The sequence below is a fragment of the Haliotis rufescens genome, unplaced genomic scaffold (genome assembly GCF_023055435.1).
Source record: "Haliotis rufescens isolate VD_foot unplaced genomic scaffold, xgHalRufe1.0.p SCAF_15, whole genome shotgun sequence".
In the NCBI taxonomy this organism is placed as follows: Eukaryota; Metazoa; Mollusca; class Gastropoda; order Lepetellida; family Haliotidae; genus Haliotis; species Haliotis rufescens.
This window is the reverse complement of record NW_025963835.1, coordinates 4,145,684-4,170,639: the sequence shown is the minus strand read 5'-3', so window position 1 is coordinate 4,170,639 and position 24,956 is coordinate 4,145,684. Positions and strand designations below refer to the sequence as shown.

The 24,956-nt window shown below is 39.6% G+C and overlaps 1 protein-coding gene across 1 annotated transcript in view; it reads left to right on the top strand.

Annotated features, from left to right (window-relative positions):
• LOC124134949 (tricarboxylate transport protein, mitochondrial-like) overlaps positions 1–24,725 on the top strand; it is a 46,944-nt gene extending 22,219 nt beyond the window's left edge. Inside the window, exons 2-7 of the mRNA XM_046500069.2 lie at positions 11,737–11,947; positions 17,057–17,142; positions 21,011–21,148; positions 21,972–22,192; positions 22,853–22,926; positions 23,754–24,725. Coding sequence (XP_046356025.1) covers positions 11,737–11,947; positions 17,057–17,142; positions 21,011–21,148; positions 21,972–22,192; positions 22,853–22,926; positions 23,754–23,868 — 845 coding nt within the window. The 3' untranslated portion in view covers positions 23,869–24,725. The remainder of the gene's footprint in view (positions 1–11,736; positions 11,948–17,056; positions 17,143–21,010; positions 21,149–21,971; positions 22,193–22,852; positions 22,927–23,753) is intronic.
• Positions 24,726–24,956: the final 231 nt, after the last annotated feature.

The window sequence follows — 24,956 nt, the reverse complement described above, 5'->3', positions numbered from 1 at the left end:
CATTGTGCATTTTTTGTTTCATGGGCCCGCCGCTCCTACTGATAAGCAGCTGGTCCAAGAAATAAATTAAACATACAAATATTTACATTTTATTATGTCTCCCTCTTGTAATATTAACCTCTTATACAATGAAAAATGTTATATATCAATTCCATGTCTACATCAATATCAGTGATTCAAAGAGCAAGCTGTAGTTTTAACTCACAGCAGAATGACTTTCTTAAAGATAAATAAATAAATAATTGACATTGTTATTTTTAAAAATTCTGTTTTGACTGACCTTGTGTGGAAAAGCTGGTATAGATAAACATACAATTAAAAGTGTGGCCTTTTTTATATGCAGGGTCCAACTAGGATACACTTCTGTATTTTTATTTCCGCCTTGGCCAAACAAGACCCCTTCAGTGTTACCTATCACTGGGTACCTACACTGACCTCGAACCCCACATAGGTGGACGTCAACATCTAACATACTGAGCAGATAGTCCCAGCAATCAATTAGAACATATTCAAGTCACAATGAAGATGATCAGGCAGAGCTTCAGGTCAGTGTAACTGCCTATCATTGAAACTGTGACACTCTCATGGAATGAATGAGACCTAATATTCTGAGAATTCCTTGATGTTGTTGGGCAGATTTAGTCACCAATGTCCCAAGCTTGTAACAGTGACTTAAAAGAAGATTAGCTTGGCACAATGGCTGATTCTGTTTGGTTGTACCTCAGTGTTGCTCATGCTGTTAACCACTGGTTTTGCCTAGCCCAGACTCGCTTGTTTACACGTTGCCAATGTATGACTGACACATTCGCTCACTCATTCTTTGAACCCGTGAAGATCCGGGTTAGATTACTCAGTGGTCTTCAGCAACCATGCTCCCCGTGAAAGGCGACTATGCTTGTTGTAAGAAGCAGGATCAGGTTTGTCAGACTCGCTGACTTGGTTTATGAATGTCATTGTATCCCAATTGCATGGTTCGATGCTCATGATGTCAATCACACTGTATTGTCTGGATTACAGACCGCTGTCATATAGCTGGAATATTGCTGAGTGCAGTGTTAAATAACAAACAAACACTCATTCTTTGAGTTTCCTGCAATCTCACACTGCATCCAGCGGTTCAGTGGTGAGTTTTTGCTTCTCTAATTGGATCCTGACATATGTCACCAGCTCGGCCAGGCACGGCATGACATATAGATTCCTTTTCTCCATCTTGACATCAATCTTTCACGTTTCTTCTGTTTAGTTTTACATTGCTAAGATACAAGGAACAATCTAAATCATTGATTATATGTATTTCTGAAGGTCTGTGATTTGTCATGACTTTTAAAAAGACAAGAAGTTGTAGTATTCATTTGGACATAACACTGCTCTTATCTTCCGTGGGGTTGTCATGGATACCTGATGGCGGTCAGGCTTGGTTACTTGTTGTGTCATCATACCCCGAGTGCATGGATCATGATTCACTAGATTATCTGGTCCGGACATGATTATCAACCGGCTGCCATCATACCGTGGATATTGTAAAGTGCGGTGTTTAAGAACAAACACACACACATGATCTTACTAATCCGGTCCTCTGTCTAAACCTGATTACATTTTCAGTCCCACAGGTCAGGCTCAGACAGATGTTCAACTGTAAATGTATGTCACTAACACACATCACAAGTATTGAGTTTTTCTCAACATCATATATCACACATGGAGAACTTAGGCTGATGTCAGTGGCTTACACTACCAGTGTTACATACCAGTGTGTACAGTAATGTTTATTTACATAAATACAAGTTAGTTCAACATTTAATTCTACTTGACAGTGACAGTCCATTCAAAAGAAAATGGAGAGAGGAATATCCTTTCATTTTGTAATGTTTGAACATTACTTAAAACAAGTACCTTTTCAGTTAATCCTTTAATCAAATTGATACCTATTTAGTGTATTTGGTAGAGTTAAAAATTGGTAATTTCTGATATCGGCAAGAAAAAATATGTGGCTAGCCTGGCTGGCTATTTCACACACTCAGCAACGTGTGATAAAAGCTAAACTGAATTGGGGAGGGTGAGTTACATGATAAAATGATTGAAGCACATGTACCACATGTGTGTCGACCTTTGGCAAGTGACTTTGTTCGAAATGTTCACCCAGCAGTGAGTGGGTACCCGGGAGGATGAGATGGTAATGTGGCTGTTAACCTTCTAGCGCCTCACAGGCAGCTTCGGTTGTATACTCCCCAGGGAGCTGAGAATGAAAATCGAGTGCTCACTGATCCATTAACTGGGGTGATAATGTAAGCGCCATGAGCACACGGGCTGGTATGGAGTTTGGTGTCATACAAATGGACTCATTATTATTATTAATATTATTTTTATTTGTCCCAAAATGTTTGTCTAAAATGAAGAAAGTGCAGCATTGTTTATTTTGCTTGATAATGTACAGTAAACTAGTTTAAAGGACCACTAATTTTAGTTTGTAATAACCGTAGTTCTTTACAAGCATATTAGATACAACATATATACAACAAATGGCCTGGACTAAAAAATAAGTTCGTTATATCGGTCAGTTCATTATAAGACTGTTGGTTGTAAACATAGTTTACTGTAGTAAATTGGGAATTGTTAATGTGGTCCAGTATTGACAGAAATCTTGATTAGTTTTTGTCTCGTTTTTGAAAGATCTGTAATCAATAAATGGTGCTGTAGTGTAGACGTGTGGTTAAAGTGTGTGCTCAGAATGCTGAAGTACTGGGGTTGATTCCCTTGATAAGTACATATCTTGTGTCTCCTGACGTGATATTGCAGGAATGTCGCTAACAGCAGTCACAGTAAAACTATACCGACTCACTGAAACACTAATCACGTGGGGAAATGACACAACAGATTAATGTCGACATCCAGGACACTCATTCTGCAAATCATTTGAATCCTGGTACAGTAAGCCTGACATGTCTGTAGGATGACACTGCCCGTCGTTGTTCTTCGTCCTTGTCAGACAGGAGATATCGATTCAAAGGACATCTTTTAGTCACATTGCCTTCTGATTTTGCTCAGTATTGCTGACTTACAAAGGACAGTTTGATGTAATATCAATTTTGATCTATTTGGGGATCTTTGATACAAGTGGTATGTGATTTGTGATATGATTAAAGATGGGATATTAAGGAAATCCTTTGATTTTAGTTCCCAGTTTTAAATGAAAAGAATTAAGTGGCAGGGATCTAAATTCATCATAGAAAGTGTGAAGAATGAGTGAACATTTTCAAAAATCTTTTAAAAATATTGTTGTTTGTTTGTTGTCTTTTTTTTCGCCGCTCTCAGCAATTTTTCAGCTATATGACGGCGGTCTGTAAATAATCGAGTCTGGACCAGACAGTCCAGTGATTGACATCATAAGCATCGATCCACGCAATTTGGATACGATGACATGCATCAACCAAGTCAGCGAGACTGACAACCTGATCCCGTCAGTTGCCTCTTACGACAAGCATAGTCTCCTTTTACGGCAAGCATGGGTTGCAGAAGACCTATTCTACCCCAGATCTTCACGGGCAAAAATAATAATGTTGAAACCTTTTTCTTTTTTGGTAGTTAAAATTTTTTTTGATGACAAACCCTAATGTTTTGGAATAACATTCTTTGAGTCAAGTAACTAAAGAACAAGTTAGGCCAGACCATTTCGTACCTTTCTTTGGACCAAATTGGATAGATGGAAGAGGGAAAATCAACAACAAAAAATCAGCGAGTGTGCTTTTCAAGAAATGTCCATTTTCTTAGCCATAATTGAGTTTGATTATCACATTGTTGCAATTCGGGTTAGAATCGACAGTCAGGTGACTGCGAGTTGTTATGTTTTGCAGTAACCTTGTTCGATAGTGTGTACATCTGCACATGTTTTTTTTCAGTTTGTGCTGAGAATGTAGTCTGCTGCACATGCTGCTAAAAATAGCCGCTTGCAATCATCTGACGGCTGATCCTCAGTCAGAATGTAATCATGTGATCAAAACTCAGTGATGTTTATCGCTAAGAACATGGACATTTCTTGAAAAGCTTTCATTGCAATTTTTGTCATTACTGTAGGTAATATTCTTTTTTTGCCGGAATAACTTGTTTTCCCTTTCTAAGTATTAGCACACATGCAGCTATCTTGGTTAATTAAGCATCGACCGCCGTCATATAGCTTGAATATTGCTGAGTGCAGCGTTAAACAACAAACAAACAAATAATTAAGCATCGAAATATTTCATGATTATGTTTCAAGTGGCGAGGATTATGATTGGCAGAGACTCAGCAATTGTCCAATGAAATTTCCACTTCTGCTGATGGCAATTGACAAGAGTTGATTTCCCGCCATTGAGTAACTGAAATATTTTAGTATCGTTGACATAATGTTTAAAAAACCCAACAACATAATATTTCATTCAATTTTTGTTTCTCAAAAAGAGAGGGAAAAATCAGTTTGGCAGAGCTGTAATACAAAGAAATATTTGGTCTGGTGTAAATATCTTAGAGATTTGTTCAATTGCCTTTGATCTGGCTTATGAAATCTCTGGCTATTGCACTATCATTAGGTTATCTATGTCTCAGGGGATATCAACATTGATTTGAATGACTTTCTGGATCAATAGTTCCTGTAACTGCGGAAGCCAATTAGAAGAATCTAATTTGGTCTAAGTCGGCAAAGCATGGATTGAAAAAAAGAAGAAAAAAAGATTGCTCATCCAGTGGTTGATAGTAGAGTGATGTGGGGGACTTTATTATTGCCAGGGTTGTAGTGGTGGGCAAGAGAGAATTGGGAGGGTCACCAAGCACCGTGGTGGGGGGAAAGGAAATTTTGATGAGGGTACCGGTATACATGGTATATGTGTTTGTGAAAAATAATTTGGAATTTCAGTCACTTAAGGATATATCAGTTGGTTGGTTTGTTGGTTGTTTCACGCTGCACTCAGCAATATTCCAGCTATATGACGTCAGTCTGTAAATCATCAAGTCTGGACCAGCCAATCCAGTGATTGATATCATGAGCATCGATCCACACAATTGGGATCGATGACATGCATCAACCAAGTCTGCGAGACCGATATCAGTTAATTTACATGGTGTTTTGTATTAAGTATGGGAAATATATTTATTTACCATTTTGGGTATCAAACTTCTTTTGTATTTATGCCAGACAAGTATTGTTTCTTGTACAAATGATCATACAACCTTCTGAAGCTTAGAAACAACTATAGTATGTGGTTCATTGTTTTTGTTGTTGTATGTTTGTATGCTATATGACGTCAGTCTGTAAATCATCAAGTCTAGACCAGCCAATCCAGTGATTGATATCATGAGCATCGATCCACACAACTGGGATACGATGACATGCATCAACCAAGTCAGCGAGTCTGACCACCCGATCCTGTTAGTCGCTTCTTATGACAAGCATGGGTTGCGGAAGACCTATTCTACCCCGGTTGTTCATGGGTGGTGGATTGAACATGTTGAATATACTTTGTTCGGATCTGACTTATAGGACTGCCAATACACCTGGGACGAGCCTCCCATATAGAACACATATATTCTTTAATTGATACCTAACCTCTGTGTATAGATGCCATCCACGACAATGTAACTTTGTTTTTTGCATTCGTAACTACCTGATTACATTCATTTTCGAGATACAGAAATCATATATTTGCTTGTCTGAATGCTTCGGTCACTCGTAAAAATATTTAGACGAGGATAGGTCGATTAAGTTGAACTGACACAGAGAGGTATTGAATTAGAGTAAAAAATCTGGGTCCCATTCCACAAAGCAATCATAGCACTTTGACTGGCGTAATTCTGTGTTAAAGTTACGATTGTCTTAGTGCTACGACAGCTTTGTTGAATTGGGCCCTGATCCTATTCAGATTAGGACTAATTCAGTAACATCAAGACATTTGCTGAAAATGGGAACCCATGAAGACCCAGGTTAGAATCATAGGCCTTCAGCAACCCATGCTTGCCGTAAAAGTAACTATACTTGTCCTAAGGGATTGGGTGGTCAGGCTCGCTGACTTGGTGGGTTATATCCCAATTGCGTGGATCAATGCTCATGATGTCAATCACTGGATTGTCTGGTCCAGACTCGATTAGTTACAGACCGCTGTCATATCGTTTAAATATTGATGAGTGTGAAGTTCAACAAACAAACAAACAAACAAACTGATAATAGGGTTTCCGATCATGGAGCAGAGCTCTACTATAAGATGTTAATCTAAAATTGTTGTTTTGTCGGTAGTTAACCTTGAGCCATCCTTGTTATTTGTCTACATCCTGCAGCAGACATGCTAGACAGCCAAAGACATCTAAAAAACCAAACAGGACTCAACTTGATAGTGATACACATTAATGCTTGACACTATATCCGTTACAATCCATCTTGGGGGCGGTCGGGTAGCCTAGTGGTTAAAGCGTTCGCTCGTCACGCCGAAGACCCGGGTTCGATTCCCGACATGGGTACAATGTGTGAAGCCCATTTCTGGTGTCCCCCGCCGTGATATTGCTGGAATATTGCTAAAAGCGGCGTAAAACCATACTCACTCACTCACTTACAATCCATCTTGAATTCTTAATTCTCAAGTTTGTCATACGAATCATGGCGATGAACCAAATATTGCTTGAAGGTTGCCATTTAACTGAGGATGACACGGTCCAGTACACACAGTCAGATTGGCTATAATTTCCTCATTGCTGAGGTAAAAGACTTAAGCTGTGAATCAAATTGCCAGACACCAAAACACGCTGTTTGAATTCAATGGGCTTGCCATGTCTGGTTATTGTTCGAGAAGGTCACACAATTTCAAACATGCATCGCATCACAGTAAATACAATTAGTAGTCAGGAACCGTGTCCAGTACAATCAGAAAATTACATCTACATTTTGGCTAAACTTGTTCTCTCGCTCACTCAGTTCAGAATTTACTAAGCGTAACTTGCCATTGAATGTAAGATAACTATTTAAGGAAATGAAAATCCAAAAAGGGAGTGTGCATTATACACAAGAAAGTAATGTAACATTTGGATATGTTACTTGAATTGTCCTTGTAACCTAGCAACTCACAGTGACATTAAACCAAGGATAAGATTTTCTGACAGGAACTGTGGCTTGTTAAAAGGCCAGTGAATTAACAGCCAGAAAACACCCTCCTAAACCAACATTATTGGCCAGAATTCTTCACATTGAGGATAAACCAATGACAGACATTTAATTACAGCCAGCACAATTGATAATCCTGACCAAAGAGTTGTGTTCTAACTGATCTCTTTCTTCATCACGATGCGATCTTCCAATTGACATTGCGATATTCCAAATCATAATCGCGGGAGTACTTTTCCCACCCTCTCAGTCATGGTCACTGAAGATCCAATAGTCTCCAAGGCTAATTTTATTTTCTGCTAAATCTGGCAGAAATTGGTACGTTTCTTGCTACACTTTGTCAAAATCAATGCCAGCTGAGACCCTGTAATCAATATAGTGCCTGTAGTTGCAGGATATAGTGCTGTGGCGAAGGGGTTTGTGGTGGCAAAACTCTCAATAATTCACAAGTCTTGTTCGCGATGAAGTGCTGCAAACATCCCTCCGTGTTGCTTCAGCATTGTGGGTGTAAAGGATATTTTGTCTGCTAATCAGGGTGCTGAACGTAATGAGCCTTTGTTTCAGTCAAGGAAATTGATATCCTTGTCAATGTAATGTGTGGGGACGTCAGAAGTGTTTGATCAGATTATAAATGAATAGGGTTGTGAAGGGAGCATATCAAAGTTGTGGTTCAATAAATTTAGTTTAATCTTTATGTATTTAAATATTTTTTGTCATAAATTTACGAAATTATTGAGTCCAAAATATATTATTGAAAATGTTCAGATATGAAGCTTGTTTAAACTTAGTCATGCAAAGTAAGTGTGAATCATCATGCTGTTACTGAGACCGACTATTCTTTTGGGGGACCGTCTCCCAGACCCTAGACAAAAAATTAATGAAGGAGTCCAACTAAAGTCTAGAATGATTTGGCAAGTTTAGATTGCCTCAGCAAATTAAGGATTTTTCTGTGCTCCATTTGGACTTTTTTATTTATTTTGTAGACATATATTTTTAAATAAGATACTTTATTTCTGGGACTAAATGCCAGTCTACCAAAAGAGGTTGTCCAGTTTGGAGTGTGTGAATATTATACTGCTCGACTGACAACATTGTAAATTTGTAGTGGGGAATGAAATAACATGGGAGATCAACAAAATGTGAAAGTCCTAAGACCACTTCACCCACATCCCCTATAATAAATGACCAGTCACTTATTTCCATCTCTTGTGATTTTAGTCAATGATCTTCCTGACATGGTGTGAATCTAAGACTGCTGGTCACAGGCATCTGAGTGGTAATTCTCTGAAAGTTTGATAGGCAAGGGAGAGATATTTTTCGATGGTCGTGATGAATAATGAAATATTTACAGCATGCTGAGCGGGAAAGTAGCACATTATGATCGCAGCATGACACATGTTTTTTTGTCTGCAACATTGATCATTGTTTAGTTTGGTTATTATCAACCGGGGAGTTTTTTTAATTGAGGGCATGTTATGTACTGAATCAATTCGTGCCATGTCTGTTTGTTTGTCAATGTAGGGGTGTGTCATTGATTTATTTCAATTTCAACATTGTTGAAGATGCTTGTGTGCTGGTACAATACATCAATAGAAGAGTTATTTGTTTGATCCATACAGATGCACATATGTGCCACAATCTTGATGTAGCACGTGATATGCCATCTGTACGTGATCCTACCACTCATCCACTTACCCTACTAATCATCCACTTACCTAACCACTCAACCATTAACCCTACCACTCAACCATTAACCCTACCACTCAACCATTAACCCTATCACTCGCTCTACCACTCAACCATTAAGCCTACCACTCAACCACTTGCCCTACCACTCAACCATTAACCCTACCAATCATCCACTTGCCCTACCACTCATCCATTAACCCTACCACTCATCCACTTGCTCTACCACTCATCCACTAACCCTACCACTCAACCATTAACCCTACCACTCAACCATTAACCCTACCACTCAACCATTAACCCTACCCCTCAACCATTAACCCTACCACTCGCTCTACCACTCAACCATTAAGCCTACCACTCATCCACTTGCCCTACCACTCATCCACTTGCTCTACCACTCATCCACTTGCCCTACCACTCATCCACTTGCCCTACCACTCAACCATTAACCCTACCACTCATCCATTAACCCTACCACTCATCCATTAACCCTACCACTCGCTCTACCACTCAACCATTAAGCCTACCACTCAACCACTTGCCCTACCACTCAACCATTAAGCCTACCACTCAACCACTTGCCCTACCACTCAACCATTAAGCCTACCACTCATCCACTTGCCCTACCACTCATCCACTTGCCCTACCACTCAACCACTTGCCCTACCACTCAACCATTAACCCTACCAACTCATTCCTTTACACCCCTGTGCATTGCATTGGATGATGCAAGTCATTGTATCCCAATTGCGTAAATCCATTATCATGTCAGTCACTGGATTGTGTGGTCCAGATTCGATTATTTACAGACTGCAATCATATCGCTGAAATACTGCTGAGTGCAGCATTAAACAACAAACCAGCTACAAACATGCATTGATACAAACTCAGCAAACCTATCAACAGAGACGTCATTATTTTGGAGTACAAGAAATGTTTTGAGAATCAATACTGCCAGTATTGCCTGGAACTGTCCCCTAACTTGGAGAGAAGTCAGTAATTTTCCTGCTTCAAGATTGGTTTTGCTTTAATAACGTTTATGGCTGTGTTGTGAAACACCTTGCGTGACAGATACCAGTGAGGTTGGTGGAGACGGTAAGTCCATATATCCAGTCCATATGGCCTTGCATGATTGGCTGAGCTTAAACATGTTCAGGATCAATGAATGTATATAAAGAATTTTGGACAGTTTCCTTGGCGACTGACTGGAGGTTAATATCTTATACTTTGACCACAATTCTACCATCTTGACGTTGCTTGATGTTAGACATAATGCTCCCCATGTGGAAGTGATAGGGTGTGCTGGGACAGGTAACTGGGGTACCTGGGTACCCACAGGACTACCCGGACCTGTGGTTAGTCACGTAATATATTGTTATTGTCATGAAACAATGTAACTCCATGGCTACATTATATGTTGCTAACAGGGGCGTAGTTACTATGTAGCACATAAAGCAAGAGCTTACACAGTTTTAAAAATGTACTCCAATCTCATTAAAATCAGATATAAGTTTTTGTTGCCGCTAAACAAAGATCTGAGGACATCCCATTATGTCCCAACTGTTGAGACTTTCAGTGAGTACCCAGCTATGGTTGTGTAATGAAAGTTCTGGGTACCCGGGGAGTGAATTTGGACTCCTCCCAGCCAAAATGTCTACTGTCTTTGAATGACACACCACTGTCATATAGCTGGAATATTGCTGAGTGCGGCGTTAAACAACAAACAAACAAACAAACTGAAAATAGGGTTTCCGACCATGGAGCAGAGCTCCACTATGAGATGTTAATCTCTAACACTAATAAACACTCTCGTCTCACTACCAAACACCCTGCTTTACATCATTTTATGAGTTGGCTTGTTTCTTTTATGTGATGAAATTATTAGGATATGGTCAGGCTTGACGACAATCAACAATTGCTGGTGGCTATAGCAAAATTTGGACTTGTGAAATTGATCATTCTGCACCTGTACGTCATCTGTGCTAATGCCATTCCTAAAACGTGTCTGTTTTAGGGATAAGACTTATGAAAATGCAAAGCACATCAAGTGACAGTGTTTGATTTTTATGCATTCTACAGAATGAAAATATACATGTATATACATATAATAAAATGCTTCCATCCACTCAGTGTCTGACAGTTGGATGAAAATATAGTAACTATTATATTATAGCCTAAATTGGAATTTGAATACACAATGCCATATAGAAAGTGGTCAAATGTTATATTTGGGATAACTTAGTAAAGTACACATTCTAGTGGGTTAGATCGCTGATTTTGGGTGCTGGCAAGTAGGTGCCTCACTCTGAGAGTGTGGGTTCGGATCCTGGATGGGACACAACCCCCCAAAGTACCAGAAATTGTACTTTACTAAGGAAGTGTTGTCCCAAATATAACATTTGTTAAAATGGAATTTAGTATTTGATCTAATTCTGTCTTTTGGATGATTTGTTCCTGAAGTTTTGGAGCTAAGGTTTTCTGCATATATATCAGGTGAACAAAGTAATTATCACAAGCAGTCTCTCAACTGTGGCTATATTGGTTAACAAACACTATCGTGAGGTTATCAGCAATGCCATGAATCACTTGTTTAGCTGAGTTTTCAGTGATGTAAAAATTATATCCCTGAATGATTATATACCCGGGGTACATATTCACATTCTTCAATGGGGCCTAGTGGTTAAAGCGTTCGCCCGTCACGCTGAAGCCCCGGGTTCGATTCCCGACGTGGGTACAATGTGTGAAGCCTGTTTCTGGTGTCCCCCGCCGTGATTTAGCTGGAATATTGCTAAAAGTAGTGTAAAACCATACTCACTCAATCACCCTCATTCTTCGATGACTTTGGTAATAAAACTACTGATTGTGTGATGCTGTGAGTTCACTGTTGCCATGGCTACTGAAAATTGACAAAATTCTATTTTCAATTGCAGGTGGCATTACTGGAGGACTTGAGATCTGCATTACATTCCCCACAGAGTATGTGAAAACCCAGCTTCAGCTGGACGAAAGGACTGGTGCTGTGAAACGTTACAAGGGACCAGTAGATTGTGTGAAAGTGACAGTGAAAGAACATGGAGTCCGTGGCTTATATAGAGGACTCAGTGTCCTCTTGTATGGTTCCATTCCAAAATCTGCTGTCAGGTTAGTTCAGTTGTCTCCCTTGTGGAGGGAGTTGTCTCCCTTTGGTGGGGCAATAAGGGGAGATAATTCTACCAGGCCTGCTGGTGTACTTGGATATTCAAAGCAAATGGATTACTATGGATAAAATATTCATTTTCTTCAGAATGGAGGTGTTTGTGTGAATGGTTTGTATTATAGATTGTTTTTTTAGGGACCACCTACATATAGCTGGAATATTACTGAGTGCAGTTAAACAACAAACAGACATGCCTACACAATATTCAATTTTTTGAAAGCAAGGCAAATTTAGGTTCTTCACAATTTTACCCTAAATTGAAGTAAAAAACAAAATAGGGTGAACTTTGTTGAATAAATTCAAAGTTTTTGATTGAAAATGAGCTTTTTTCATCATCTTTATGTAATTTATTATGTACATTTTCGAAAAATAACTTCAAACGAACACCCACAACAAGACAGTCATTTACTTTTCCTCCCATCCTTTTTGACAGGGGGGCACGTGTGGCCCAGTCGTCTAAGGCGCCGCAATTCGCTATGCAGAGTTGTTTCCCCTCGGCACACCAGAAACCTATGATTGTGGGTTCGAATCCCAGTTCGTGCCGATTATGTTTCTAGGTTTGTCAGCACCATACCCGTGCTCGTGGGTTTCACCGAAGTGGTTAACGTCTAAGACCTGCATCACTTGGGGCTTTCCTCCCACATTAAGCTGACACGCCGTGATATGACTGGAATACTGTTAAAAGCGGCGTTAAACACAACTCACTCACACACTCCTTTTGACATGTTTTAATAAAAGACCAACAAGAATTTAATTAGTCCTGCAAACAAGTATGAATGTAACATATTTTTCACAATTATTATTTTTGACCAAAATTGTATGAAACAAGGATGCACTTTATTATCCTCTGCCACGAATTGGGAGGGGGGCATAGGAATAAGTGCTGTCCATCCCCCCTTCTGTCCGTTCATCCGTCCGTTTGTCTGTCCCATTTCATTTTCGGAGCATAAATTGGACACTGTTCAATATTTTATTACTTTGCATATGTATCCAACATGTGCTGAACTTGTGCCTTTTACTGTTTCCTTGTCAACAGTTTGGACTTACTGTATTCGACGTAATAAGTGCCCAGGGCGCTCTCAAAAATTGAAATAGGGGGCTCTTATTAGAATAATATTTTGGAGAAAAAAAACCTGAGTTGAAAGATTGCAAATTTCGTGGTTTATGCTGACAGCCTGAAATGGTACAAAATAAAAGTCTGTGTGTATTATACATGACAGATATATTTATCCAGAATTTAATTGCCCATAATTATAAGGGTGCATATAACACACGAGTGCGTATTATACACGAATGAATAAGTCTTGTGTACATTGATCAATCGGAAGGGGTGCTAATTGGGATTGTTCACTAGCCAATATATTAGCAAATATTGCCGTGGGCGCTTATTAGAGCGGGCGCTTATTACGTCGAATACGGTAACCATAATACAGGTCACTTTCATTACCAGATGGGTTGTAGTGTTCATTTCTGGATCATATATCAATAATATTTTTCATGTATTAACCAGGAAACTTTATACCCATATCAACAGAGTAATGAAATTGTCATGTTATTTTGGCTTTTCTACAAAAGGTCCTTGTTTTGAGTCTGGTTCAAATGCAACAATGCTAAAAATAGACATCCAATCAAATATCATTTCTTCATGATTGATACTTTAGGCTTTCGGGGGCACGGGTGGCCCAGTTGTCTAATTCGCTGTGCAGAGTTGCATCCCTTGGGCACACCAGAAACCTATGATTGTGGGTTCGAATCCTGGTTCGCCCCGATTATATTTCTAGTTTTGTCAGCACCATACCCGTGCTCGTGGGTTTCACTGAAGTGGTAAACGTCTCAGAACTGCATCACTTCGGGCTTTCCTCCCACATTCAGCTGACACGCCGTAATATGACTGGAATACTGTTAAAAAAGCGGCCTTAAACACAACTCACTCACTCACTCGCTCACTTCAAGCTTTCCTCCCACGTAATACTGGAATATGACTAGAATACTGTTAAAAACAATGTTAAACCCAGCTTATTCTATTATATGGTCTCTGATAAAACATTGATCTATCATGACGTCATTTCTGGAGATTTGGACATGCGCTCGCAACTTGATGACGTAAATTGGTCGACGTTACTTTTGAGAGGGAAGTGTTTGTGAGTCGTTCTCCATAGATGAAGCTCGGCCGCGCAGATGAACATGATGGCAGAACAATCGTATTCAAAAGTGGGAGAGATATGACAGGCTTACAAAATGTTGATGTCTCATATAAGAATAAATGACTCGTGGTCGTTGTTTATAGTACAATAAAACAGTGCAGAAAGTATAAACCACTCAGGGCTGCACACTGCATGGTTTATTCTCCCTGCAGTGTTTTATTATATGATAAACAACTCCCACCATCATTTATTTGTAAATAGAATGGAGACAGCACACTGGATATTGGAGGATGTGACGACCTCTGTGGTCAGCCAGCCATATCAGTCTCCTGACCCAACCCGCCATTCAATAGAAATATGCTCTCGTATAGAGGAGTTATTGTCATTTGAGAATATAGATATCCTCTAAGACATTTTTTTCTGAAGTCATTTGAAAACCAGTAGGGCGTTGTGTATAACGGGCGTGCAGTATCGATCTTGGTTATTCTGATGTCAGTGAGGAGTACATTGCTTTCCTTCTCAGGAGATCTGTCTGAATGTAGGCTCAAGATTTCTTTAATTTGAAGCCTACAAAAGTTAAATGAAATTACACAATGACACTGTCTCGGGCTTTGACAGATGAAGCTGAAAATAGCATAGATTTTTATCGATACGTGTATTCATGTTAAGGAATAGAACTATGAGATGATTTTATTATGCGGTTTCGATGTAATGACAATGTTGAGAAGGAATGGAGACATTTTGTTTCAAATTATACAATAGCGATGAGTTGGGGACAGAATTGAGTGTTGACTTGTGTGGCTTTGGACAGAAAGTTATTGATATCAGTTTTATTGATAGAGTTAGAATTAATGCCTATTATTTTCAGGATGGGCCATTTATTTTTTAGGTTGATGGGTACCAGTGGAACCTATTTGCAAACAGGGAACATTATCGATCACTCTTTGCAATTCACACACCACAGAGGAGATATTGGAGCCTTTGTAAAAGTCAAAATTAATTTCAAGAACCTATTTCTAATGTGTCTGTTGCACTTGGCATCAGTGTCTTATGTGGGAGTCTGGAGGCTGCTTGATTGGGAAGACATTTTGCAAACATATATAATCCAATAAGATGCAAGCGTATGTTATCAACTGAAGCAAGCGTTTAATTGATGCCATGGACAAGGTGTATACAGCGATCTCCACCCACATTGGTCTGGGTAATGTTCTCCTGGTATTGACAGAAAACCCTTCCCATAACGAGTGGACGTATTGACGTATTGAGTGTGTATGATGGTGATGACATTGTTCACATGGGGGCCATGTGAGCTGACAGTGGGTGGTTACTTCAAGTATGGAGGCGGCGGGGCAGCCAGGTGATCAGGGCGTTCGTTCATCATGCAGAAGACCTCAGTTCGATTCCTCACATTCGTACAACGTGTGAAGCTCATTTCTGGTGTCCCCCGCTCTGATATTGCTGGGGTAAAAAGCGGTGTAAAACCACACTCACTCCCTCCCTCACTCCCTCACTCACTGTCTGATTGGGAATTGTTTTACCATAGCCCTGGCAAAAACTATATATAGTTTATGTATAAAATGATCTGATCATAAATACACCGAAGTGTACTGAAGCCTCAAACATCCTTACTCAAACATATAAATATCAGAAGGAAGGCGTGCAGTGTTAGAAAGAAATGCGAACATAAGCCAGTGATGAGGGGAAATTAAAATGTAATCAAATGTGTTGCAGTACATATATTCTTAAACACTTAGAATGCTGGTAGACCTCTGAAGATCCGGGTTAGAATAGGTCTTCAGCAACCCATGCTTGTCTAACTAACGGGATCGGGTGGGTAGGCTTGCTGACTAGGTTGATGCATGTCATCGTGTCCCAAGTACATGGGTTGATGCTCATGATGTTAATCACTGATTGCCTTGTCCAGACTCAATTATTTACACACAGCCATTTTGATTGGGCGGTTTGAGTAGTGAGTCCAGTTCGCCAAGTTTGTTTGTTTGTTGTTTAACGCCGCACTCAGCAATATTCCAGCAATTTGACCGCGGTCTGTAAATAATCAAGTCTGGACCAGACAATCCAGTGATTAACATCATGAACATCGATCCACATAATTGTGATCTACGCACGCATCAATCGATTATTTACTGACCGCAGTGATGTAGCTGGAAAGTGCAAAGTGCCGCGTTAAACAACAAACAAATAAAGCCAAATGCCATCTTAAAGATAACTTGCAGCGACTTTGTCTGCTGTGTGGAAGCCCAGGTGGTGGTGTCAGGAGGTTCCCAGTCCATATCACTAAATGTACCTGGCAGGTGCTCTCTCCCAGCAGATGGAGACTTCCCTGGCCCTCCACTGGAGATAGCGAAATCAGTACAGAGGGCAGGTTCACACATGTATACATCGGTCTGGATACATTGTATAAGATTGTATCAGTACATGTTTAGTTGTATAACACATGCAAATATTCCATCTGTGCATGATATATTGTGTAACATTCTCACATGCACATATTCCATCTGTGCATGATATATTGTGACACGTGAAGATCCGGGGTAGAATAGATCTTCAGCAACCCATGCTTGCCATAAAAGGTGACATTGCTTGTAAGAGGCGACTAACGGGATCGGGTGGTCAGGCTTGCCGACTTGGTTGATGCATGTCATCGATCCGAATTCCATGGATCGATGGTCATGATGTCAATCACTGGATTGTCTTGTCCAGACTCGATTATTTACAGACCGCTGTCATTTAGCTGGAATAATACTGAGTGCGGCGTTGAACAACAAGCAAACAAACAAACATGATATATTCTTCAACCTTCTCACAAAGTAGAGACAAATTATGGATAATTTATGTGCTTTCGGGTGTGGGATGAGTATATCTATGATGACTGTTAAATCTTTGTTTCAGATTTGGTACTTTTGAAGAATTTAAGAAACGTTTAGCAGACGAGAGGGGGGTGTTACTACCCCAGCACAGGCTGCTCTGTGGCTTGGGTAAGTATGAATATTGTTTTAAAAATAATAATTATTAAAATAATACTAATAAATATCCTCTCCACGGAGGCATGCTCATTCTAGTCCTAGCCCCACATGTTGTCTGGTTGACTCAAATAGCCCTGTGCTGCACATGTTTGACATCTGTCAACATTCTATTACTATTCCATGAATGCAAACAAGTAGAAAAGATTGTTTAACCCACCTGTGAAATTGAATATCACATGTCACATGTCATGCACTTATTCATCATATTCATAATGGAATATATCATATGCATATGAATTATTTGTTGCCGTTTTAAACAGACTTGTATGTTTTGATAGACTCATTGATTGCACGTGAACAGCTCAGAGATTATCGGTTTGTTATAAACAGCATATATCTGTCAGTTCGTGAGGGGTATGTGACTGTTTCGTCAACATTTTGTAAGACGTTGACATTTTTGGCCTAAAAAGAAACAAACTTCCTCACCTTACTGTCACCATTCCAGCCTTATTTGTACTGACAGAAACTAATTTCTCTTAATATGCTTAAGAATAAACTAACAATAGAAATTATGTGTTATATGACTTATGTTATTTAAGTAAAAATGAAAATAGTTATTTACCAGTCATACCGTCTTGAGGCTGTCAATGAATTTAGCCTGACCTATTTTTGGACAATGTAAATGTTGTTGTAGTGTATTTGAGAAATAAGATCTGTCAGCTGTGAACATGGTTGGGGTCAAGTGAGCTTTGTTTGTATTAGTTACAGGCCTGTTCGACAGATGTTGCCAGGGACATGGCCTTGTAATCACATCCCCCCCCCCCCCCCCCCGGTCAATAGCCCTGCAATATTTGTGACAGGTGTGGACAAAACTATGCTTGTCGTAAGAGGCGACTAACGGTATCGGGTGGTCAGGCTCAGTGACTTGGTTGATGCATGTCATTGATCCCAATTGAGTGGATCGATGCTCATGTTGTCAATCACTGGATTGTCTGGTTCAGACTCAATTACTTACAAACCGCCGTCATATAGCGGGAGTATTGCTGAGTGCGGCGTTAAACAACAAACAAACCAGAACTGAATGTACCAAAATTTAATATTCTATTGTTAAGAGTGGATCCATTACACAGCCTCCATCTATAACAAAGATAGGTCACACAACAGTTTAAGAAGAATTTATTTCTGGCAGTCTCACAACCATAACGTTAGTCCAATATCAGTGTCAGTGAATGCAATTAGAAAGTCATACTTTTTGCTAGAATGTTGTCCCATGTCTCTGCACATAAGTCCATCAGAATCCAATTGATGAGAAATGTTTGTGGTTTAAACACCGCTGACTTGGCCCATCCATTCAATACCAGTCTGACCTGGGAACTAATCACTCTGTGTCTTCTGGCTTGAAAAGACAGAGACCCAAGCTACAATTATATAACACCACCCTTTCCTTGGTTGTTAGCTTACTAGGACTTAAATATAGACAAAGGTGTGTTATTGTGAATCGATATCAGTGTTAAGCATTGACAATCTCTCCACAAGTAAGTGTGTGAAAAGGATGAATATACTCTTCATGAAAAGTTAGTGTACATATCATTGATTCTCTTAAAGCTGGAGGGGGCACGGGTGGCCCAGTCGTCTAAGGCGCCGCGATTTGCTCTGCAGAGTTGCGTCCCTTGGGCACGCCAGAAACCTATGATTGTGGGTTCGAATTCCGGTTTGCCCCGATTATGTTTCTAGGTTTGTCAGCACCATACCCGTGCTCGTGGGTTTCACCGAAGTGGTAAACATCTGAGACCTGCATCACTTGGGGCTTTCCTCCCACATTAAGCTGACGCGCCGTGATATAACTGGAATACTGTTAAAAGCGGCGTTAAACCCAACTCACACACTCACTCTCTTAAAGCTGGAACTCAGTGTTTAAGTTAACAAGGACTTGAGTATTTGGCTTGTTTGCATACTTCCCCTGTGGAGATTTGGGGGCAGAAATACAATGTGTAACATCCAGCTAAAATGAGAATTGGTTGGTTAAAATGTGTGACCTGATGCATGGTTTATCATCGTACCCCATCACTGTGGCTGGCTACTCATGTTATAAGAACTTTTGTTTTGTTTGTTGTTTAATGCCGCACTCAGCAATATTCCAGCTATATGGCGGCCAAGAAGTCTTGTGTGCAGAAAGCTTTGATATAGCTGAAATAATATATTTATATATTTATATATTTATATTATGCTTTAATATACCACAGGTATCTAGGTACTAGTGTCTGCTCAAATGCGGTTTTATTTGTTCTCCGACCAGTGGATCTGTTTGCGTTCTAGTTCCTATTCTGAACTCCCTGAGGAGTATACAACCCAACCAAACTAGAGTGTTTTTTTACCATCCACCTCACAGATAAAGCTGACACATCGTGATGTAACTGAAAAAAATTGCGAAGCTACATTAAAACAATCCAACTGACTTTATACCGCTGTTGTTTGATTATGGAGAAGAAAGATTTTGGGTGTATGAACATATTTGTGTTTCCACCATCTGCTCTTCTGCCATTGGGTTGTTTTGAGTACACAGGGTGTATGTATATTTCATATGTGAAAATATTCAAAATATTTCCCGATGATAAGCATTAATTCACATGTAAAGATGAATGATAAAATGTAACCAAAAGGAAACCCCGTTAGCTTATCCTGAGAAACATATGATTATAGTGGGCAGGCAGGTTTTGGTCAGGGGTGGCAAGTATTTCAGCTAGCCAGTCCTGTGGTCTGGCTGAAATTTTTGGGAGTTTCATACCCTGATGTACTGTACACTAGGGGTAGTGACAACTGAGGGTGTGCGGTATTACTGCTATATACACCAGTATATTGTTGTGCAAACCTTCAGCAATACATATTGCAATATGTTTGTAAATGTAGCAATATATTGGGGCAAATATAAATAAGTATATTTATGTGTTCCTAATCGATATGGAGATGGAAAAGAATATCTTTCTGATTCAACTTGCCTCTGACAATCTTTATATCAATTAGCGTGTACACATCGCAACTATCAAGCTCCTCTTGTTTTGTTTTTATTCTTTAATCTCTTTATCATACATTTAATATATTCGACATAATAAGCACCTTGATCTAATAAGCACCCACAGCGATATTTGGTAGTATATTGGCTTGTGAACAACCCCAATTAGCACCCCTTCTGATTGATCAATGTACACAAGACTTATTCATTTGTGTATAATACACACTTTTGTGTTATATGCACCCTTAATTATGGGCAATGAAATTCTTGAAAATATATCTGTCGTGTATAATACGCACAGAATTTTCTTTTATATCATTTCAGGCTGTCGGATATTTGCAATCTTTCAACTCTGTTTTTCTCACCAAAATTATATTCTAATAAGAGTCCCCTATTTCTAATTTTGAGAGTGCCCTGGGTACTTATTACGTCGAATACGGTATTCACTGAAAAGGAAAAATAGTGAGGGACACTGACTGATGGTATCTGACATTAATACAGGGTAGAACTCTGATTAACTGATGAAAATGTAAATTGGCAATTTATTGCAATGCATATTGCAATACAGGTTAAAGTAAGGCAATATATGAACGTTTTGCCCAGACAGTACTGTTTATCTTGTTTCTGGCGCGGGAGTATTGCAATACAGGTTAAAGTAAGGCAATATATGAACGTTTGGCCCAGACAGTCCTGTTTATCTTGTTTCAGGCGCGGGAGTATTGCAATACAGGTTAAAGTAAGGCAATATATGAACGTTTTGCCCAGACAGTCCTGTTTATCTTGTTTCAGGCGCGGGAGTCTTGCAATACAAGTTAAAGTAAGGCAATATATGAACGTTTTGCCCAGACAGTCCTGTTTATCTTGTTTCAGGCGCGGGAGTATGCGAAGCTATACTGGCGGTGACGCCAATGGAAACTCTCAAAGTTAAATTCATCAACGACCAAACTTCTCACAAGCCTCAATATCGTGGTTTCGTCCATGGCGTCAGGTGTATTATCAAGGACCAAGGTATGTGACAAGCATGGAACTTGCTTCAGGATTGTGTTTCATTGGAAGCATGTGTGCCAGCGTAAAAACTGAAAATAAATTGGTTACACAAAGTGTTTCTTATATAGTCATGTGATTAATGAGTTTATGAAACCACGACTCAGTTATTGAAAAGGACAGACGAGTTTATAGTTCTGTTTTGATGAATAGACCTGCCAAACATTTTGAAGTATTAATTTATCATTTTGATAATGTGGAACATTACACATTTTTGGGGTCACTATGCCGAGAGACATGAGGCAAGTAGGAATAATGGACATTGTCCAGGATGATAAGAAATATGGGATCGGGTGGTCAGGCTCGCTGACTTGGTTGATGCATGTCATCGTATCCCGATTGCGTGGATCGATGCTCATGATGTCAGTCACTGGATTGTCTGATCTTGACTCAATTATTGACAGATCATATAGCTGGCATTAAACAACAACCACAGCATCAATGATCTTAAGTAATAAGAGTTGAAAAAATATAATGAACAGACATATTTCAGTTAAAAACTGGAATATTAATTTATGTTTTCATAAGTTTGTAAAACCTTAGAACAGATCTGAAATGACAACAACGCCTGGAGACTCTTGTTGCCATAGGAATTGGGAATTTGGATCTGACACATATTCATGTCTTTAGTTTCTCCCCAAATTGACTTAAGATGGGACACCTGTTTTGTCTCTCACCCATTGCAGCTAACTTGGCATCAATCTCCTTGAGTAGTTACTGTAACTCAATCAGCACTATTTGAACTTAACTATGCAGTAGTCGTTGAGCAGACATGTTGACACTTCAGGTATCCGTGGCACATATCAGGGCTTGACGCCCACCATCATCAAACAGGGGAGCAACCAGGCCATCCGCTTCTTCGTCATGGAGACCATGAAGGACATGTACCGGGGGGAGGACAAGAAGAAGCATGTCCCCACGTTACTGGTCGGACTGTTTGGCGCCATCGCTGGGGCAGCGTCTGTGTTCGGGAACACGCCCATAGATGTCATTAAAACAAGAATGCAGGTGGGTTGTTGGTCAGAGGTCATCATAAAATAGATGTGATTGAAACATGAATGCAGGTGTGTGATTGATGGAGGTCAAGATAAAATAGATGTCATTAAAACAAGAATGCAGGTGCGTTTATGGTTGAAGGTCATCATAAAATAGATGTGATCAAAACAAGAATGCAGGTGTGTTGATTGATGGAGGTCATCATAAAATAGATGTGATTAAAACAAGAATGCCCGTGCGTTTATGGTTGGAGGTCATCATAAAATAGATGTGATTAAAACAAGAATGCAGGTGTGTTGATTGATGGAGGTCATCATAAAATAGATGTGATTAAAACAAGAATGCAGGTGTGTGATTGATGGAGGTCATCATAAAATAGATGTGATCAAAACAAGAATGCAGGTGTGTTGATTGATGGAGGTCATCATAAAATAGATGAGATTAAAACAAGAATGCCCAAGAACTTCCAATTAATTTGGTGGTGATTTAATGATCAGCTCACGAGAGGGAAAATAATTGATTTGTATAACATGTTTTTTCTGCAAAAGAAATTTTAAAAAAAAGAGTCTATTGTTGTCTTTTCAGAAAGATTAAAAAATGTTCATCTAATATTCGTTATTTTGGTGCTTTTTATTTGTAAGTAAATTGAACTTTCTGCCTACAAAACAACAGGGTCTGGATGCGGCCAAGTACAAAAACACCCTCCACTGCGCCACACAGATATTTAAACACGAGGGTCCAAGAGCGTGAGTAGAAATATTTGGATAATGTGAACAGTTATCTTGTCTTTTTCCAAGGCCTGTGTAGATTCTGGTTCAGAATAGATCACTGGCACCTCATACAGTTGGGGGGGCACGGGTGGCCCAGTCGTCTAAGGCGCCGCGATTTGCTTTGCAGAGTTGCATCCCTTGGGCACGCCAGAAACCTATGATTGTGGGTTCGAAGGTTTTTTTTAGGTTTGTCAGCACCATACCGTGCTCGTGGGTTTCACTGAAGTGGTAAACGAACTGCATCATTTCAGGCTTTCCTCCCGCATTATGCTGACACGCCGTGATATAACTGGAATACTGTTAAAAGCGGGGTTAAACCCCTCACTCACTCATACAGTTGGTGTGTGGACCAGGCTATCGTTTACGGACAACCATGGTTCCGAACTAGAATAGAAATGTCAGTTATATGTAACATAACATCAACAATAATAAGTTTTTATTTCTCAGACATATTGTGTCCCCAGCTGTTCAAATGTAAATTATTTGCTTTCATTCTAAATTTGTGTGTGTATACAATGTAATATTTGTGTCTTGTTGAAACCTTCATTGTTTTAATCATCTTTTCTACATTTGGGGCGGTGGGGTAGTCTAGTGGGTAAAGCATTCGCTTGTCACGCCTCACACCTGGGTTTGATTCCCCACATGGATACAATGAGTGAAGCCCATTTCTGATGACCCCCCGCCGTGATATTGCTGGAAAATTGCTAGAGCGGCATAAAACAATACTCACTCACTTTTCTCCAGTCAACATGATTCTCTTTTACTCAGTTTTTCTTTTACAACGTGTCTTTTGTTCTCCTCAGATTTTACAAGGGCACAGTTCCTCGGTTAAGTCGAGTGTGCCTGGATGTCGCCATCACCTTCATGATCTACGACAACTTCATGGCCCTATTCAATAAGATATGGGTGACTGACTGAAACTACTTTCTTCACAACTACTAGAGGGAAGATATAGATTATACAGACCCCAGATGATAATTTAGATAAATATGACAGTAGTGGGAGATAGAGTATATATGTGATGAGTTTGGTCAGTGTGAGCTAGATATATTTTCATGATATATTAGGTTCATTTCTGAATCTAGGTATGGATGTAGTTTTAGAAAGATTTAGTTGAGGCACATGTTAGAGGCCATCACTTTTACAACTCAGAGGATTGTATTTTCGTGTTCTGGAGATGACTTTTGCTTGATACTTTGATTTTTCTAAGCAGCAAAATTGAATTATCATGACCATCAGATATGATGTCAGAAAACTATTACATGATATAAGGGAGATAACTCATGGAATCTGCTGATAAGATCCTTCAATACTGTCTCTTTCTCAGCTGTCTGTGAATCCTGTGATATATATACACATAGTTCATTTGCTGACTAAGATTTACAATCCTATTTATTCTCTATATTCACCCTGTTATCAGTGTATTTCATTTTTTAGGGGGCCTGGTAGCCCAGTGGTCTAAGGTGCTAAAATATGCTGTACAGAGTTGCATCCCTTAGTCATACAAGTATCCGCTTATCGTTGGTTCAAATCCCAGATTCCTCATGTGACTGGTTGTCAGCACCAAAGTGGTACAATCTATTCAGATCAGATCTTTTACTCTGATATGATACCGCTCTCTGTGTGACATGTGAACATCCGGGTCAGGATAGGTCTTAAGCAACCCATGCTTGCCCTGAGAGGTGACTATGCTTGCCGTAAGACACCACTGATGGGATCGGGTGGTCAGGCTCGCTGACTTGGTTGATACATGTCATCGTATCCCAATTGCGTGGAAAGATGATGTCAATCACTGGATTGTCTGGTCCAGACTTGATTATTTACAGTCTTCCGTCAAATAGCTGGAATATTGCTGAGTGAGGCATTAAACAAACAAACAAACAAACAAACAAACGGCTCTGTGTGAGTTCTTGAATCTGAATGTTCTAAAATGATTTCAGGACACAAATCTTCCCATTTTGGTGTATATGCCTGTCGTTCAGAAATGACAAGATGTATAACACGTC